We start from the raw sequence: 18,754 nt of genomic DNA on the forward strand, positions 1-18,754 counted from the left end.
TTTTAAGATGACACTCTTGAATCGATTTTAAACAACATCATCATCATAAATTGCTCCATCTTTGCTTGGGACCTCGTTTCCATTTGAATTTCATTTAAATCTTTGGATTCACTCCTCAAAGTACGATCCATGAATTTGATTGGAGACTCATGTAATCACTCAGATTTATTCTTTTCGTGATCTTCATACAAAAACAGGAATTTGACGCCATTATAACAAGTGTTTAAAGTTTGAGCGAGATATCCTCTTCAGATTTGTCGGAACTGAACTCTCAGACTTTGTTTGAGATTTAATAAATTACTCTACACGTTCAGGAAGTAGATTTACATTTAAGTGCCGTGGTTCGGTTTCTGTTATCAGTGATGTTTGTGTTTCTCTTCCCGTTCTGCTGCCACCTGAACCATATCTCAACAAAACTGTTACACAAAACACATCCACAAAGACAAAGGGACCAAGTCTTATTTATCCTCCGACTTCCCTCGAGGTAACAGCCGAGATCTGAGCACGCTCGGGTTCAATAAGCGAGAGATTGACTGAAAATGTTCCAGAGCGTTTATTTAGAGCACAACAGTGAAAGGTTTTGTTATCGAGCATCATCTTAAAACGTTCTGAAGACGGGACCTGCTCCAGAGTCTAGGTAGTGTCGCTGTGAGTAATGCTGCGTCACGTCTATGAGCAAGTTCTGATGGAACAGAAAGTCGGAGGCCTCACCTCTGCAGGATCGATGCCCTCGTCCAGGAACTGCTGCAGGGAGAGCACCTCGCCGGCCGGGGAGCCCGTCTTCCTGATGGTTTGTCCCGGGCTCCCTGCGGCGCCGGTCGGGTCCAGTGACCTGCGCAGCTGCATGGGGCTCTGGTGGGAGGAGCGCGAGGTGGTGGGCTGCAGGACCGGGCTGCTGCCGCTGCTCGACCACACCTCCTGGTCCAGGCTCAGGCTGAACTCGCCGCTGCTCTCGCTGTGCGGGCGGCTCAGGCTGCCGTTCAGCGTGCCTGTGGGGGCCGGAGGCAATGATTAGACCCTGGAGACATTTAGATTTTACTACGGTATATATTTTTACCCAATATGTAAAGTAATGAATTAGATAATTGAAGAGAAATGTATTCTGAAATGCTCGAATAAAGCTTTTTTTGACTTTTTAAACCATGAAGAGATAAATAAAGACATTTAGGAAAAAGACAAAGGGAGAGAAAGAGGATGGAAAGAGAGGTTGAGAGGTGGAGGAGGGAGGGAGGGGGGATTACGGGAAGGTGGTGCGTACCTTTGCCCTCTAGAGGAGAAGTGAGGTGGGAGTTATTGTTACTATTACTACTGGTGGTCCTGTTGCTATGGAGACTGGAGGGTCTGGTGGTGGCTGGGTGAGGGATAAGAGGGAAGACACATGCGCACGCACAAATAGACACACAGTTAGGTCGTATATATACACATCCACGTATCGTCTACACAACATGCAGCAACACAAAGAGTCACACGTAGGCACAGGGCGACAGTTTGAGGGAGCTGCCTCCTGCTGGGGCGGCAGATGGCAGCTGCCAGGCACAGGGACAGGGAGGGTGGCCGAGTGCCAGGCCGCTTCCACGAGAGGTCGGAACCAAAGCTACTGACGGAGAGGAACAGGACGCCATAATCCAGAGAGGAGGAGAACTGATAGACCTGGGGCTGGAGAACACGCTGAGGGAGATCAGTAGTAATAAAAGAAGAAATGGGAGAAGTAGAAAGTGAGAGGAAGGAAAAAGTCTTTCCTGTGTTTGTCGAGAGGAAACCAGAGACTGTGAAATCATCTCAAACTGCTTTTCAGGACACAGGCGACTGCAAATGACGATTTAAAAAAAGAGCCTTCACATCACTGATCGGTATCAAACCACCGGGGCTCAGCGTGGATTCAGTGCCAAGGAGTTGTCCCTTACTACAGATGCTACAGGGCGCTCTGTACCTAACGCTCCACAGGGGGAGGAGGCAGAGCCAAAGCACTGCTATCCACCCACAGGCCTGATACCATACACACACAGATCCATACATGAACTAGAATAACTTCAGGGTTTCCTTAGATTCAATAAAGCTGCACCACACTTCACACACTTATAAATACCAGCTCCCTAAATAAGCCTCTTTCTTTTTATGAAGATGCAGGAATAAGTCACTAGGAAAATGCTGAAAATGTTTAATAATTCAAGTTCCTAAATAAGAAGAATCCAAAAACACAGCTGCAACTCTCTTCAGGAAGCTAGGGATCGTGGGTAATATCCACTGTTCAGTAATGCAGAAATAATCACCATGTGTGCCTGCAGGGGGTGCTGTTCCCCAGTTAAAGTTACATGTAGAGATGGTTTAAAGACTTTGCCTATAATACCATCTGTAGTGGATGAGGTAATGGCTGATACATTAGAAGTAATGTCCGGTGTGTGAGAGTCGAGGGCAGAGTCCTGCAGCCATTACAGAGATGCACCGGAGCAATGCGTCTGGCAGTATTGGATTTTATGAGTGCATTCTGGGAAATCATCAGCTAAATAGCGTCCGGGTTCGGCACTAATGCTCCACCGATGCCCTGTGGAACCAGTGTGACGATCAGATGGGATCATGCATCTTTTAATGGTTTGAGTAGATGGAAACAAAACCTACTGAAACTAATAAAAGAAATAGTTTAAAAGAAAGAGCAGTGATGGCGTGAGGGTGCCGACTTAGTGTAAGTGCTGAGAATGTGTGTCAGTAGTTTTGTGGCAGTTTAACAACTGGGTCATCGACATTAAAACAGCACAGAACCGATGGATAGTTGCCTGACAACAGATTAACGGCCCTGGATAACACCCTGCAGCCTGGAATGGAGTCAATCCTCCTTTCAATGGAGGCTGATCTCTCCCTTCGCTCTTTTGCTCTTCACTAAAAATTGCTTTTCCAGCTGTAGATCAGGTTTTAATCGAAGAGCGGGAGCGCGGCCCAAAGATTAAACCTCCCGGGGACATGACCTGCTTCTCTTTAGGAGATTTTCAAGTCTTTTCACATTCCTGGTTTTGAAAGGTTCCTTTTCATTTGACAGTTTGATGTGGGGTCTTACCTTGACTCTTTGGGTCGTCGGAGGCAACGTCCTCACAGGAGACGTTCTCTGCTGAAACACAAACCAGAGTGAGGCTACATCTGCTTTTTACGATATCACCACCATCATAGAAATGTTCAGACGTCTACTACTATACTACACGTTTCCAGGGGAAACATTCATCCCAAACATATCTACCGATCTATTCTTACACCTTATAATAGCAGCACCCTGACCTTTGACCTGCAGCCGCAGCTTGGCCCTGCTGCGTCCCGCACTGGGCAGCGTGAGGGCCGCACAGTCGATGGCGTTGGTGGAGAAGGCGAGCTCCTTCATGCGCTGCCCCCCCCGCCGGCTGCTCCCCGTCATGCCGCCCTCTCCGGCCTCGGCCCCGTCTAGATTCTCGATGCTGCCCGCCCACTGCGCCCCGGGGCCGCCCGCCACCGCCATGGTCTGCAGCAGGTCATTCATGGCTGAACGGACGGAGGGAATAAAGTTATACATCTTATCTTAACTTAAGTAATGTCTAAGCTTTTGAAGCCAAATGATTTGTAAGAAATCCATTTGACAAAACTATTTTCTTAAATGTGATGTCAGAGTCATTTTGCATCCCGTCTGCAGGACATAGTGACTCGGGGATGCAAAGTGGATCAAATGAAATCTACAATGTCCTAGGTTTGCTAAAAATCTATCTAGCTGGAGGTCGGGAGGTTTCCAAGCTTTATCTTGTTGTCAGTGCCTTCATGTAGTTTATATATATGAGTTTTATCTGGATATGTCATTATGAATTAATCTTGAAGAATGCAACATTCAACATTTCAGAACTCACGGCACGTGCAGGCAGAGAGTATAATCAAAAAATAAAATAAAATATGATCTTTAGTGCATAAAGATTGCAGCCACATGGTTTTTCTTTCTTCGTTCCGGCACCATCTCAGCCAGATAGTTGTTTCTTTATTGAGTTGTTCACTTTTAAAGGCCGTTGTCTTTATGCACTTTGTTTACTGAGCTGGATGTGATGGAACAGAAGCATGAAGACATGCAGAGCTGCTCCGAGCAGCAGCAGCATGTACATAAAAGATCTGAGTCTCAGAGAGTCCATGTCAGCAGAATAAGATCTGAAATGCAGCAGAGAGAGAGAAAGAGAGAGAGAGAGCAAGAAAGAGAGAGCGAGAGAGCAAGATAGAGAGAGAGAGAGAGAGAGGCTCCATTTCAAGTCCTCCATGGTGAGTGTGAGCGGCGGTGATCAGGCAGTTGGTGGGTTTTCTTTTTAAGAGTCATGCTGTAATCAAAGATGGAGCGAACACAGCACAGGCGCATGAAAGGCAAACCCCCACTCACTTCTCTGAACACACACACACACACACACACAGCCTTTCAATCGGTTTACATGAAACAAAAAGAAACCACAAGATCACGAGACAGAGCTGCCCAATAAGTTGCCCGTTGCCGAGTGATTCCCCAACAATCACTAAAGTGAAACATGAGCTTCAGCAGACGAGGCTGAAAACTATGAGAGAGGAAAACACTGACAGACAGAATTCACTCAGGATGCTTTTTGTTCTGTGAGACTAAACCTCAAGCTGTGTTTTCACACTCAGTTAGTGAAGTTTGTGTAAAGTGACACTGGTGAACGCACATAAAAGAGTAGAGACTCTACAGGAGGAGGTGGAGGCGGCAGGAGGAGGAGGAGGAGACGGAGGAGGAGGGGTTAAGGTTACTAGGAAAAAGGACGAGTCACTGATCACCAAACGCAGCATGGGGCTACGATGCAACAAAACTTGAATCTTAAATAAATGTTCATCTCCTTAAATCATCGGATGAATATTAAATGTGAGGAAATCCAATCGAGTGACTGCAGGAGGTTTCAACCTGCCACCCCCCCCACTGCAGACACACGGCGAGATCAGTGACCGATCCTCTTTGTTTCTCCTAGTGTGACGAGGACAGGGAGAGGAGGGGGGGGGGGAGGCGGGGTGAGGAGGAGGCTAGCGTGGCGGCTATCGGCGGTCTTACACATGGAGCGCCGGTAGATGGCCTTGGCCTTGTCTTTGTCCTTGGATCTGTTCCTCATGAAAGGCAGCTTTTTTATAGCTGACAGAGCGCAGCCAGAGACAGACAGACAGACAGACAGACAGACAGGGTGGAGAGACAGCAACAGCACATTCCCGGAGGAGGTGGAGGAAAAGAAAACAAAAAGAAAGAAAGAAAGAAAGAAAAAAGGAGGGCAGAACAGAAGGATGTGGTTAACGTTTTATAACAGAGAGCCGGGGGGGATGCAGAGAGAGAGCTGAGCTCCTCGACTGGAGAACACACACAAACCTGACACACACTGTCACCTGTCATATTACCACGGCAATTTGATTACAACTGCATTTCTATTTCTATACAAATACACTTTAATACAAGTCAAATACGCTTATTTCATGAAAAATATTAATAATTAGAGCAAAAAAGCTGAAATGAGCTTGTACTTATGCTAATTTTCTTGCTTTTTAAACCCTGAAGACTTTCAGCACCACAGTTTTTTTAAAACATGCCTCGTTCATTAATTAACAATAAATAAAATAGATTTCTTAAGAAAAAATACTTGAATATTTCTCATATGGGCCGACTTTTTTTTTTTTTTAACAAAAACACGTTATGCAAACAAATATAATAACGCAAACACATTATTCAAACACACACACACACACACACACAGTCTATCAGCCACACACACAAACACAGTCATGTTAATGTTCACTAGTGTTGTACTTCGCATTAACAACCACAACAACAACAACATGACCACACCTAGATGACACACGGAAGACGGAGAGCATTAAACGGTGCAATCAGGAGAGTGAAGGGGTCAAAGGTCAGGTGAACAGCATCAGGGAGTACAGACGATCCCCAGAATAACAGATATTATTGTTATTTATGACAGAGTATTCAGCCAAAGAGGAAAAAGATTAAGGAAAAGTCATAATTTATGTATTATATATCCAATATTATGTTTTTATATATTAGGATTTTATTCCTGTGATATTGCAAATTTATTCTCAAAATGTCTGGAATATTTTAAACTTGTCGTAAATGTGATTTCCTGCTTGTTTGAAAAGTAAAACTGGTTTATCATATAGATTAGCTCCTCTAGATATATACAATCCTATACAAGTGAATGTGACCAACCTGGATTTTAACATGGAAGGGAGCTGCTTTGCACCATTTAATAGCTTGGATGCTACGTTAGAGGGCGTTTCTGTCTCATTTACAGGTGAACTGCACAGATCAGCGGGTTGACAGCTTTTCAAAATAAAACTATACTTTAGCGGGCCCCTTACAGAATGTCACAGACAGCGAGCGTCCACTTTCTGGACCGGTTCTGTGCTGGAGTCAACCTCGTGCCGCTGCACAGCTCAGCCGTAACCACTAGGATGGGCGAGAGACACAGACGATAGACTCACGAAAACATGCCCTGAGAGACGTGACAGTCGGGTCACAAACCCCGCCCACCCTTCCCATCCGCAGCATACCATTGGTGGAACCCTGCCCTTGGGCATGGGGGGGCTGCCCTCTCCTCCCTTCGCAGAGAGATAAGGAAGCAAAGGGGCAGTTAGAGGGAGAGAGACCCACTCAGACTCTCTCTCTCTCTCTTACACACACACACACTCAGACTCTCTCTCACTCAGACTCACACACTCACACACTCACACACTCACACACTCACACACTCACACACTCACACACTCACCAAGCAGTGGTGTGTTTTCTTGTAATTTGTGGGTCATTATTATGTGTCAGTCAAACCACATTCAGCATCAGAAGGAACTTCCGAGCATCTTTTTCAAAACTTTATTTTGAAGTATATTATGTTTGTAAAGCAGATTTTTCTCATTTAACTTGATTTTAACACTCAGAAAAGTGCCTTCATGTTTGAAACTTCAACTGTGCTGATTCTGAATCTTTGGTTCTGTGTTTGTGTGGATGTGGTTTTCTCTGTACTCACTGCTGCTCTTCTTCTGCGTGAGCGTGTCGTCCAGCGAGTTGGAGCCGGAGCCGATGGACGAGCTGTCCTGGCTGTCGGGGGGGAAGCTCAGGAAGCTGTCGCCGTACTCCGAGCGAGACGGCGTCAGCGTGAGCGAGCGCATTCTCTCGCGGCTCTTCGGTTTTATGAGCTTCTTCATCTTCAGAGTGATCCAGTTGCCACGCCTACGGAGGAGAGACAGAGTGAGACAGAGAGTGAGACAGAGAGTGAGACAGAGAGTGAGACAGAGAGTGAGACAGAGAGTGAGACAGAGAGACGAGACAGAGAGTGAGACAGAGAGTGAGACAGAGAGTGAGACAGAGAGTGAGACAGAGAGTGATACAGAGAGTGAGACAAAGAGTGAGACAGAGAGTGAGACAGAGACTCTACCGGGAAGCACAGCAGCAAAGAGAAGAGGTTAATAAAAAGGAATAAAGATGTTGGAAGCTTTTCAACAGTCTGATCTGTTTCCTGTGCGTTCCAGTTTGATTTCAGCCTCTCAAGATTAAAAACCCTGCAGTAAACAGACGCTTAAAGCTCTGCCGACCATTAATATTTGATGCTTCTCTTTACTGAAGCTGCAGTCAAAGTGTTTTCTTCCGTTCCCTCCCCTCGGAGATAGGAGTCAACAAGCAGACATGAAGTTTTACATCACACACATGATACAGCGTCACCGCAGGCTAAACGAACATTTTAATTGTGTAACTTGATGAAGCTGCTGTGTACCTGCGTGGAGGTGAGGGGTCGTAGAACTTGTACTGGTCCATGATCTTCTCCTCCAGCTTCTCCTTCTGTCTCCTCAGCTCATTTAGCTTGTCTCTGAAACAGAAGAGATGAGACGAGAGTGAAAATGCAACAAATTTAAAGACGTATTGTTGGGTAACAAACAGACAAGGTGCTTTACATGTACTGTCTTTGCTCCACGTAGAACAGGTCTTTGCTCTCCATGGTCTGTTCCAGCAGGGTGCGATTCTGCAGCATCAGAGTCTGGATCTGATCCAACAGGTGACGATTCTCCTCCTCCAGGTTTCCTTTCAGCTGGCTCAACAACTAACACACACACACACACACACACACACACACACACACACACACACACACACACACACACACACACACACACACACACACACACACACACACACACACACACACACACACACACACACACACACACACACACACACACACACACACATTAAAGAGATGTTACGATACCTGGCTCAAATACAATAAACCATCCACAACACAGTTGACTTAAGAAGCGGTTTGTAGAATTAGAGAGGAGAGGAAAGGAGAGGAAAGGAGAGGAGAGGAGAGGAGACATTTCTAGATTTGAGGAATAACGGAGATGGACAACTTCACCATAAACTTTCGACTCATTATTGAAATTTCTAGTTATGTATATTTCTGCCGCTCTTGTTAAATCTTTTATTAATAATAATAACTTTCTGTCTCTGTGTTGTCTGGTCTACCTGGGTTCAGGGTGGATGGAGGGAAAGGGGATATGAATAACTCAGTGTACATGTAAGCTTGTAAGCTGTTTACCTATTGATCGTGGCTATTGTACACGTTTGGAAATAATTTAAATAAAAAGTCTATAAAAAAAGAGGAGAGACGCGACGAGACGAGAAGAAGTCGCTCCTCACTTCACACTGGTTGGTGAGCTTGGTGGAGGTGATGTCCAGCTGCTGGTACTGCTCCCGAAGTTTGGAGAACTCCGCCTCCAGCTTGGTCTGGTCCAGCTTGGCGCTGTTCAGCTGGGTCTTTGTGTTCTTATGGTCCAGCTGCAGGTTCTCATTGTCCCTCACCAGCTGGCGATGGGTGCTGTTAAGTCTGCGGAGAGAGGAGAGATGCTCTTTATAAAAAATATATAATTGTTATACACTTATTTTAAATATTTTACCTGTTGTTCTAAGCTTAACCTCGTATTTATATTCAATTTTGGTTTCCTATTGCTTTATTACAGATGTTTTTAATTTCTGTATAGTAGAGCACTTTGAGGAGGTTGTATAAATAATAATAATAATATTAACTTTATTTATTATTATTAATAATAATAATAATAAATAAAGTTTCTTCTTATTCCTTCTATAGTAATAATGTTGTAATAATAATAACCATCACTACTATAATTTGGCAACAATAGTGGTTTATATAGTGCATTTACATTTCAGTGGTCAAGCACTAAACAATCACTGAGATGCATTTTTTATGCAGAGTGTATGTATGAGGTATAATATTTTAAAAGGTTGAGTCATACGTATTGTTATTTTACACGTTTAAGATACCAATCTAGACGCAGGTGAATCCCACCTGTCGTGTTCCTCTTTGAGGAGTTTGCATTGATCAGCTGTGTCTTTGTGCGTTTGATTCTCCAGCGCCATCTTCTCCTGCTGCTCCTTCAGGTTCTTCTCCAGCTCCTCCAGCTCCCCCTTCCTCTGTAGCAGCTGCTTGTACCTGCGTTCATGAAAACACACAATACAAACTGTTACACAAAGAAATAACACAAAGCAGATATGTTTTCATTATCCTAGGGGTGTACAGCTTCCTATTGTTCCTCTAGTTCCTCAGCATGGTTGATTTGAATGATTGTTCAGTGGTTCCCCTCATAAGATAACAAACAGAAGAAGGTCAAAGTGGTGTGGTTGTTTGAGCGTGTCCCCGCCCCCCCCTCACCGGTCCTCCAGGTCCCTGTGCTGCTGCTCCAGGCTCTTGCGGGCGGTCTTCAGACCCCCGTGCTTCACGATCAGGGCCTCGTACTCCACCGCCTGCCTCTCGTGCAGCGCCGCCAGCTTCTCGTGGTCGCGGAGCAGCAGCTCGTAGGTGGACCTCAGCTCCTCCTTCTCCTTCAGCGCTCCCTCCCGCTCGCCCTCCACGCTGCTCTGCTGAGTCTGCAGCTGGGCGTTCTGGGCCATGAGGGCGCCGCTCTGCGAGTTTAGGCCGGAGTTCTCCACCTGACGGAGACAAGGGAGGAGAAGAAGCAAGTGAGGAGGGAGGTTTGGAAGAAGAGGTAGAGAAAGGGATGGATACGGAGGGAAATGGATTGTGAAAACAATGACTGGGCTCCTCTAATCAAACACCAAAGAAAATAAGGTATTGTAAGTATACTTTATTGCCATTTCAGTCTATAGGGGGCGCTATGTCTCTATTTGGTTTCTTCTCTCTTGTTGTGGTCATGACCGTTGACAGAAAACCAGCAGGAAAACTGTTTCTTTTCATGTTTCCTTTGTGGTCACAGTGATTTCCTTTTCTCAAATCCCTCTTCAGTCATTATAGAGTGTGGAAACTTTGACACACCCACACACACAAACACCTGTCTAACATGTGCTCTCACACACTTTCCACATCAAGAGACACAGAGCAACCTGCAGAAACAGACAGAAGCTTCTGATGGGTCAGTGCAAATCCTGTCGCCCATAAGAAGGGTTTGAATCGCTGCCAAACAGGGAGAACAAGTCTAAATCCACAGCAGGGAGCTGAGCAGCCTGACAACTGTATCAACAGGGAATTACAGAGGGCAGCCGGTGGCGTGTAGAACTGTAATATACATATACAGTATATTTCATAGTCATATCTTTATGTAGATATATATATTATGAATGCTCCAATATAACTTTATTGTGCATGAAAGTTGGAAGTATCAAAATATGATCAAGTCTTTTAAACAACAAAGATTTGGGCGATATAGTAAACTTGTCAAAACTTTATTCTGAAATTGTAATTTGATGCAATATGACCAAGTGCAGCCACGTGTGTGTTTGTGTGTGTGTTTGTGTGTGTGTTAGCAATAGATGTAGCCTGATTAGTCCGATTCTGTTGCAGTCCTATAATTGTTAATTGTTTAAATGTGGTCACCATCCTGTCCCTGCTTGCTTGTGCCAGCCTTTTCTCTTTGTATCTAATGCATTCGTTTCTCTGGAAGCGTTCATTTACTGTGAGGTCATTATTTACTTGACACTGGGTGTTGTGTAGGATACTGGGATGAGGGATGATGGGATGATGGGATGATGGGATGATGGGATGATGGGATGATGGGATGATGGGATGATGGGATGATGGGATCTTACCTGCAGCTTGGCGTTCTGAGTCTGCAGCGTGGTGTTGTTCTCCTGCAGGGAGGCGGTCTGTCTGTGCAGCGCCACTATCTGAGCCTGCAGGTTGGAGCTCTGCGTCTCCAGCTGTTTGAGCTGAGTCCGAAGCGCCGCCTTCTCCGCCTGCAGCGTGGCATTCTGGGAAGAAAAGAAATCACACACACTTTTAAGATCTCGAACGTGGGAAAATGCAAGCTGTGTATTGTGTAAACCATCTCCTGACATCATGGTCACTTACATTCCTCTCCACCTCGATGAGTCTGTCTTTGACCTTCAGCAGCTCCCTGGTGGTTTCATGACTCTCCTTCTCCCACTTGCTGAACGGCTGGGGCTCCTCTCCTCCTCTAGGGGGCGAGCTCTGCACCATCCTCTCCTCCTCCTCCCTCTGACGCAGCGCTTCATAGTTTTTCTTCACCTGGAGGGAGGCAAACAGGAAATAGCTAAATTTCATTGATGTCAAAGAGTAGGAAACCGACTACTTTTGTACAGTGAGACCTAAATGATGGTAAAATAACAGCAGACAGGATCCATTACCGTTTAAATCCGGAATTTATCCATACACACCTTAAATTTTACACCCATTAATTAAGCTTTGGATTTATGTCAACAAGTTCAAAACACAAAACATCAGAGGAAAGCAGACATGCTGCACTCCACCGCTCCCAGACTCCTGCCACCTCATGAATAGATAAACTGACCGATAGAAGTGGAAGAGTGGGGGAGTAAATAATGCATCGGCCTCGAGACGCCCTCAGTGTTTTCACTCTTTCTAGTGCTGTTTTGGGTATTTGGGGGTTTAAGTGATGTTTCGGTATTTCGGTGGTGCTGCTTTTGTGCAAGTGTTTGACTCATATTTGACTCTGACATTTGTGTTCCCTCTGGAAGATGTCCAGAGTTCGGTGCTCGTCTGAAAGAAGTGTACGTGTTACTCACCGTCTTGAGCTCCTGGCGAAGTTGCTGGTTGAGGTTGGACGACTCCTGCAGTCTGGCCTCCAGGGCGGCGATCTTCTCCTCTTTGATCTCCAACGATGATTTCAGTGTCGACTCCAGTTTGGTTTCCAGGAGCCTGAACCTGAGAATAAAAGGTTCAGTTGGCTTGGTGTGTGTGTGTGTGTGTGTGTGAAAACTTGATCACACATCTCTAATCCTAAATACAGGTCGTGTATCACCACACAGCCAACTGAATTCTTGGCGATGCTTTAGCAGGTGGGGTGATACTGGCTCTGAAATCTCCCTCAGGATGACTCTGCGCTCGACTCTGATCCAAAATAAGCCGCAGACCTGATTTATGCTGCGTCCCACTTGTGCTGATCACTTTTAATGATTCTGAGCCAAAGATAAGTTCCTATTTTGGGCTCAGGGCTGAAACAGTTCAAAGAGCCGTCGTAGAACAGTAAACAAAGTGGCTTCTGTGAGCGTCGGAGAGTCGCTACCTGTCGTCGGAGATCTCGTCGTGCAGCAGCCTTTCCTTGTTCAGTCCAATCTTCTCCAGCTCATGGGTCAGTTTCTCCAGATCATTATTCATCTGCTGAGTCCGCAGCTTCTCACTCACAAGCTCCTAAACACACACACACACATATACACTCTTTAAATTAATCTGCATTTCATATAAAAAATATTCCTTAAAGTTCTGTTCTTTCACTTAAAGCTCTGCTCACCTCTCTGAGGGCCACAAGCATCCTCTTCTCGATGGTGCACTGTTTGACCAGCTCCTTGTTCTCTCGCTCCAGGTCCTTGACCCTCGTGCAGGAATCCCTGAAGAAGATCATCTCCTTGCCCATGGTGCGATTCTCTTTCTCCAGGCTGGAGATGCGCTGGTTGCCGTCGTCCAGCTTGGAGTCGCGGATCTCCGCCTGCTGCCTCAGCCGCTTGTTCTCCTTCTCCAGCATCTTCTTGTCCTTCTCCAGCTGGGAGCTCTCCTGCTCCAGAGTCTTGTTCTGTGGGAAGAACCGGACATAATGGAGAACAGATGGATCGAGCATTATTTGGTGGGATTAGGTTTTAATCTAAATGCCTTGTAGATACGTGTTTGGATAAAAATTAACACGGATTAACACAAAGGGCCAAAAATCCATATTGACAAATAATCTGGGATAATCCAAGTCTAATGGGAAACATGCCGATTTTTATCAGAATGAATTACAAGAGTGGCTCAAGTGGCAAATAACCAGTTTGTATATGCTTTATCAGTAAAAAAGAGCCGATACCTTTCCAGTGCCTGTTGAACCCTAACAGCCTTTTTCTGTTTTCCATTTGTGATTATTGTCTTCTATATGCATGCTTGTGAATCTTTTGTTTCCGTACCTCCTGCTCCAGCTGCTCCAGGCGTTTGCTGGAGATCTTCAGCTCCTCCAGGTTGCGTTGGAGGGTTTGATTCTCGGTCTCCACCTCCTGCAGCTCCACCTCCAGCTGCTGGATCTTCTTGCTGCTGTTCTCTAACGCCTTCTGCAGCCGCTGGTTCTCCGTATCTAGGCCCTGGTAACTCACCTGGGAGAGGAAGAGCCAGAAATCGGATATTAAAAGCATTCGTGAACTAGTTGTGCCGCTCCCTAATGCCTCTGTGCGCCAGACCCCTGTAACTTACCTTTAGGAACATTCATTGGGTATTAAACTGTATTAAAAAATGTAATGTCACTAAACTACTTGTTGCATGTCCTGCAGTGCTGAACTCTTACCTCTAGTCTCTCAGTCTTCTTGGATGAAGCTTTGAGCAGTTCCAGGCTTCGCTTCATTTGGCTCCTCTCGCTCTCCAGCTCCCTGTTCTCTGCTTCCAGCTGAGCCGCCTTGGCTCCAGCTGACCGGAGGCTCTCGGCCGAGCGCCGGACCTGCAGGTTCTCCTCCTCCAGCTGGGAGTTCTCCTTCTCCAGGGCCTCCAGCTGGAAGGCCATGTTTTTCAGTGCGTCCAGCTTCTTCTTCAGACGACGGCCGTCTGCCTCCAGCTCTGAATTCTCCTTCTCCAGAGAGGACACCTACATACACAACAGGTGATGATGGTGGTTACGTACTTTATCTTATGCTCCTCTCACAGCTTCAAAACAGTTCTAGATGCTTTAATGCAACAGACCTTTTCACAGGTGATAGAGAGACTGGTGAGTTTCTTCTGCAGGATCTCGTTGTCTCTTTGCATCTTCTGCATCTGAATCTCCAGCTCCTCTGCTCTCTCACCTTTCTCCTTCATCACTTCAAGCTCCTTACCTGCGTAACAAACGACACACAAACGACCGAAATGTTGATCCTGGCATTCAAAACGAGAAAAAAAGCAAATCCATGTCAACAAAAGAAAGGTTGGATAAAACCAAACTGTTACTCACGTAGTTGTTTTCTCTCAAACTCCATCTTATTGAGTTTGGCGGTTGTCTCGCAGATGGACTCGTGGAGGATGCGGTTCTCTTTCTCCACATCCTTGACCCGGGCCTCGGCGCCGACCTGGCAGCGCTGACGCAGGGACGACACCGTCTGGCCCAGGTGCTTGTTCTCCTGCTCCAGACCCTTCATCTGCAGAAAAGAGTTTTAATGACCAGGGTCACGTTTAATACAAATGATTAAGACCTATATACCACAGAGTTATTACTCGTCTCTTCCTCCACTTTAAAAATTTGATTTTCCATTAGTCTTAATATTTAAGAGGCCACGCTTGATTGAATGACACGGGTTGTATGAGCCGGGCTTCATATTTTCATTATATATGATTGAGTGCGTTCTCCATCATAAATCAATCATACATTTCTGGCACAACTGTCAGGGGCTATTTGGGGTCCAGTATTTGTCCCACTTTGGCTTACGGAATGGGGGAGACAGGGATCGAACCACCGACCTGGTTAGTGGACGACCCGTTCGATCTCCTGAACCACAGCAATGATTACAAGGACGGAACTGCCCTATGTGATCTGTGAGTGCAGCATGTCGTGATGTCTCTGCCTCTGTAGCTCATCGAGTTTAGTTTGACAAATGAGATGATTAAATGAATCCTAGGTATCAGATATGGGTGTTAACAGCTGCAAAGTCCCAGCAGACAAACGACGAGTGACAGCAATCTGAGTAGTCATTAAAAATAAAAAGTTGTATTCCCCTTAATCGTGGATGGAACACAAACTGCTCTCAGGGAAACTCAGCACAGACTGGAGTAAATTACACAGCTCAGTCATGTTATTTCCTCGGAGCTTCTGGCAACAGGAATCAATGGTGGTTTTGTGAAGCGAGCGACCGGGATGACGCACATGCTCAAAGCTCTGTTTGTCTGCATCTGACCAAACGCCCGTCCAGCACACAGCTACAGTAAGAGCACATGAATGCGTGATGTAATTATAGTCATTCTCAAAGATGTTGGTCTCTAAACCATGTTAGAGCGAATGAGCTAACTGCCTCTGCCATCGCAAAGATAACTGATGGAATCAGTCGTAGCAAAGGAAAAATTACACCTCAATACTTCAAGAATGAGAATTGAAATCCTTGTGTGTGTGTGTACCTGTCTCTCAGAGTTTTCCCGGAGTGTTTCCAGAGTCTTCTCCAGTAAAGCCTTCTCCTTCATCAGGTCGGTGCTGAGCGACTCGGCGCTGCGAAGAGAGTCTCTGTCTGCGGTCAGCTCCATCTGTAGCTGCTCCAACTGCACACACACAAAGACGCATTTCAGAATGCTGCACTGTCTGAATTATGTTAATTCATGGTGCTGTAATGCACCATTATAGATTTTTTTTGCTGCATCACTTACTTTGTTTTGCAATCACAGAGAAGCTGGTGCAATCATTAATCAAAGATTCAAACATATTTATAGCATCTCATTCTGTTGCAACTAGAAAACAAACACACAATTGTTGGAGCCTTTCACATTAGCTGAGCTGATTTTAAATGTTGTGTTCACACCAAACACGAGTAGACTTTTACACTGCACACATGTAAAAGTCACTGTAATCTGGGAAATCAAGCAATGACCAGGTGTGACTAGAACAAAATCTGTGCCACTTTCAAAAACTGTCTCGGGTTCAAGTCAAGTTCAGATACAAAAACTGAATATCTGACGAGCACACTTTCCATGGATTTAACACAGACTTGCATTAATTTCCTGAAGACTCATCCTAATCATAAACATTACTTGTCAAACCTCAGCCCTAAAATGCGGCTTTTTCTAAAACATGTTTACAGCTTTAGTCCCCAAAAGAACACGTCATCCCCAGTGAACTATTGTTGAGTCTGAAACTTGTCCCCAGATTTACCCTGTGACAGAAACGCAAACACCAGCAGCTGCAGTCACAGTTTAATGTGTTATGACTCTGGACCTCAAGACTGGAGAACACTTCAGATTTTCTCTTTGTGGGAGACAGAGAAACACAATTTCATGCTTTTTATTCAGCGGGAACAGAGAGGGGCTTATGTTTCTGAAAATAGCTGAGAGACTTTTCTTAGCGAGGGGCGTTGGAGAGTAACCGACCGGGAGAGAAAAGGAGAAGGGGCTGCGTGGATTTACAGCTTTGCATTCATCCTCCTTTACTCCATTCTCTATGCCCTCTCTTTCTTTTTATTTATCTCTGCCACTGTGTGAAAAGGTCTAAAGCCAAGTGCTAGGGCGATATATCACAGAGGGGTGCTGGTCCAATATGCTAATCTCAGTGGTGACCCCGATAAGAGGCAGAGGAGGAAACTACAAAATGTTTCCAGTTAGAAACGGTTATAATACTATTCTCTTATTTTAACTTGAATTCAAACTGCATTTACATGTCACATTTATCCATCCACATAACTTTCTCTATTATTATGATTCACTTGGCAGCTTGGTTAATTGTTAGATGTATATGAAATTGTACAGGTCGAATAAACCTCTTTCTCCTTGGAAAACTATGCAGCTAAAAGATTACTCATGTTCTTATATCATCTGAGGTTAAGAATCTTTTAAATAAAAAGGAAAGTCTATCAAATTGTCAGATATGACATTTGTATTATCTGCAGTGAAGACCAGAAGCATTGATGTGAATTACAAACCCTGGGCCGAGAATGAAGCCCTGAGGTACACCACTGGAAAATGGTGATGATGTGAATATTTAAACCATTTAAAATGTTTCCAACAATGTGAGATGAGGAAATGTGGAAAGGAAAAAACAAGACCTCACTTCTTACCCCACTGAGGACAAATAGCGCGAATACGAAGTTAATAACTTACTTTTTGGTTCAGTTTCTGGTTTTCTTGGCCGACTTTCACCAGTTTCTTCACGGTGTCCTGACTGGCTGCTCCTCGGAGCTCCTCCACGGTCTTCAGCAGCGCCTGGTTGTCTTTCTCCAGCTTCAGCAGGCGGCTGGAGGTCAGCTCGTTCACCTCCTCGCCCAGAGACTTCTGAGGGGCTGAATCAATGACAGCAAGGAAAAGAACGTCAGTGTTTTACATCGCCAGAATCAAGACGCTGATATGAATGGGGTTACAGTTATTACATCAAACATTTAATTAATACAAAGCCTGTAAAGCGTTTAAAGTGCCATTCTAACAAACAATACCATCGCCCCACAAACAAAGTGATTAACCCGATCGCTGGTTAGTTAAACCTCTTAACAGCTTTTATGATCCAAATGCACAGATTATCCTTCAGGAGCCACTGAATATTAATTACAGGTCTTAACCAAGTGGAAGGAAAACACAGTGGAGGCTGGCAAATGCACAAGGGTTACGGGGATGATGCCAGGGCCAAGAGCCAATGAGTGTGTGTGTTTGCCATCTGAGGCTTTTCAACCTGGAGCAACTCAGGTGACCAGCACCTGCAGGATGGTTCTAACTCAAAATGTACAATACAGTAATAAACGTAAACATTTCAGGTCGTGTCGTACCTTCAGTGAGATCTGGTGTTTTGGAGAGTTGCTCCAGCTCCCAGCCAAGGTGCAGGGACTCGTCCATGCTCTGCTTCTGGGCCATCTCCAGCACCAGGTTCTCCTCCAGCAGCTCCTCCATCCGCTTACGCTCACAGTCCCGCTCCTGGAGATAACAGATTTGTTTTTATTCACTCCCCTCACTCCTTTAAAACTCCCATCCACACCCATTAGCTGAATCATCTCTGTAGTAATGATCCCATCAAACTACACTGACACTGCAACACTGATCTATAATGAATCCGTCATCTCACCAAATCCAGGTCGTGGATCTTGGACTTGAGCTGCAGATTCTCTTTCTCCAGGAGGTGCAGTTTGTCCGAGCGCGTCCTGCTGGCGTCCAGCTGCTCCTCCAGCATGCTCTTGGTCTCCAGCAGCACCTGGTTGTCCTCCTTCAGTTCCTGCAGGAACCAACACATCATTAGCTGACCGCAGCAGCTAGCATAGAAATGTAAGGCAATGTCCTTGTATAGTGGTCGTACCCATACATTCTCTACATTCTTAGGTTCAGTAGGTTTTTTGAATTATATATCAGCTCTTACTCTTCACAGTTTATATAAGTTTCGTAACTTTTTAAAGATATAGCAGGAAGAGACAAGCCTTCGTTATACGGGCCTTAGCAATTACATTTTTTAACTTTTATATCTTGTCTTAAAACCGAAGGTCAACCCTAAGTCAAACTATTTTGACCGTTTTTGTTAATTCTTTTAATCTTGCCTTTCTATAGAAAATGTAAACCTTGTGAATGTCAGGAATCATTTCCTTTAAAGCCCAGTT

At 45.1% G+C, this 18,754-nt stretch overlaps 1 protein-coding gene across 2 annotated transcripts in view; it reads right to left on the reverse strand.

Moving 5' to 3' along the window:
* Positions 1 to 18,754, reverse strand: part of LOC133020941 (girdin-like) — a 57,485-nt gene that overhangs the window by 2,231 nt on the left and 36,500 nt on the right. Inside the window, exons 11-34 of one of the 2 annotated variants that reach the window (XM_061087712.1) lie at positions 18,232 to 18,378; positions 17,939 to 18,083; positions 17,283 to 17,461; positions 15,597 to 15,734; positions 14,443 to 14,626; positions 14,196 to 14,326; positions 13,807 to 14,100; positions 13,436 to 13,618; positions 12,790 to 13,068; positions 12,565 to 12,689; positions 12,065 to 12,203; positions 11,370 to 11,546; positions 11,108 to 11,269; positions 9,717 to 9,994; positions 9,354 to 9,497; positions 8,687 to 8,873; positions 7,942 to 8,087; positions 7,764 to 7,856; positions 7,020 to 7,222; positions 5,045 to 5,122; positions 3,265 to 3,501; positions 3,050 to 3,097; positions 1,259 to 1,351; positions 712 to 989 (exon numbers count right to left, since the gene is read on the reverse strand). In XM_061087712.1, coding sequence (XP_060943695.1) covers positions 712 to 989; positions 1,259 to 1,351; positions 3,050 to 3,097; positions 3,265 to 3,501; positions 5,045 to 5,122; positions 7,020 to 7,222; positions 7,764 to 7,856; positions 7,942 to 8,087; positions 8,687 to 8,873; positions 9,354 to 9,497; positions 9,717 to 9,994; positions 11,108 to 11,269; positions 11,370 to 11,546; positions 12,065 to 12,203; positions 12,565 to 12,689; positions 12,790 to 13,068; positions 13,436 to 13,618; positions 13,807 to 14,100; positions 14,196 to 14,326; positions 14,443 to 14,626; positions 15,597 to 15,734; positions 17,283 to 17,461; positions 17,939 to 18,083; positions 18,232 to 18,378 — 4,068 coding nt within the window. Of the gene's footprint in view, positions 1 to 711; positions 990 to 1,258; positions 1,352 to 3,049; positions 3,101 to 3,264; positions 3,502 to 5,044; positions 5,123 to 7,019; positions 7,223 to 7,763; positions 7,857 to 7,941; positions 8,088 to 8,686; positions 8,874 to 9,353; positions 9,498 to 9,716; positions 9,995 to 11,107; positions 11,270 to 11,369; positions 11,547 to 12,064; positions 12,204 to 12,564; positions 12,690 to 12,789; positions 13,069 to 13,435; positions 13,619 to 13,806; positions 14,101 to 14,195; positions 14,327 to 14,442; positions 14,627 to 15,596; positions 15,735 to 17,282; positions 17,462 to 17,938; positions 18,084 to 18,231; positions 18,379 to 18,754 lie in introns of both variants that reach the window. The other variant, XM_061087713.1, reaches the window with a different exon arrangement.

This window comes from Limanda limanda, chromosome 15 (genome assembly GCF_963576545.1).
Source record: "Limanda limanda chromosome 15, fLimLim1.1, whole genome shotgun sequence".
Lineage (NCBI taxonomy): Eukaryota > Metazoa > Chordata > Actinopteri > Pleuronectiformes > Pleuronectidae > Limanda > Limanda limanda.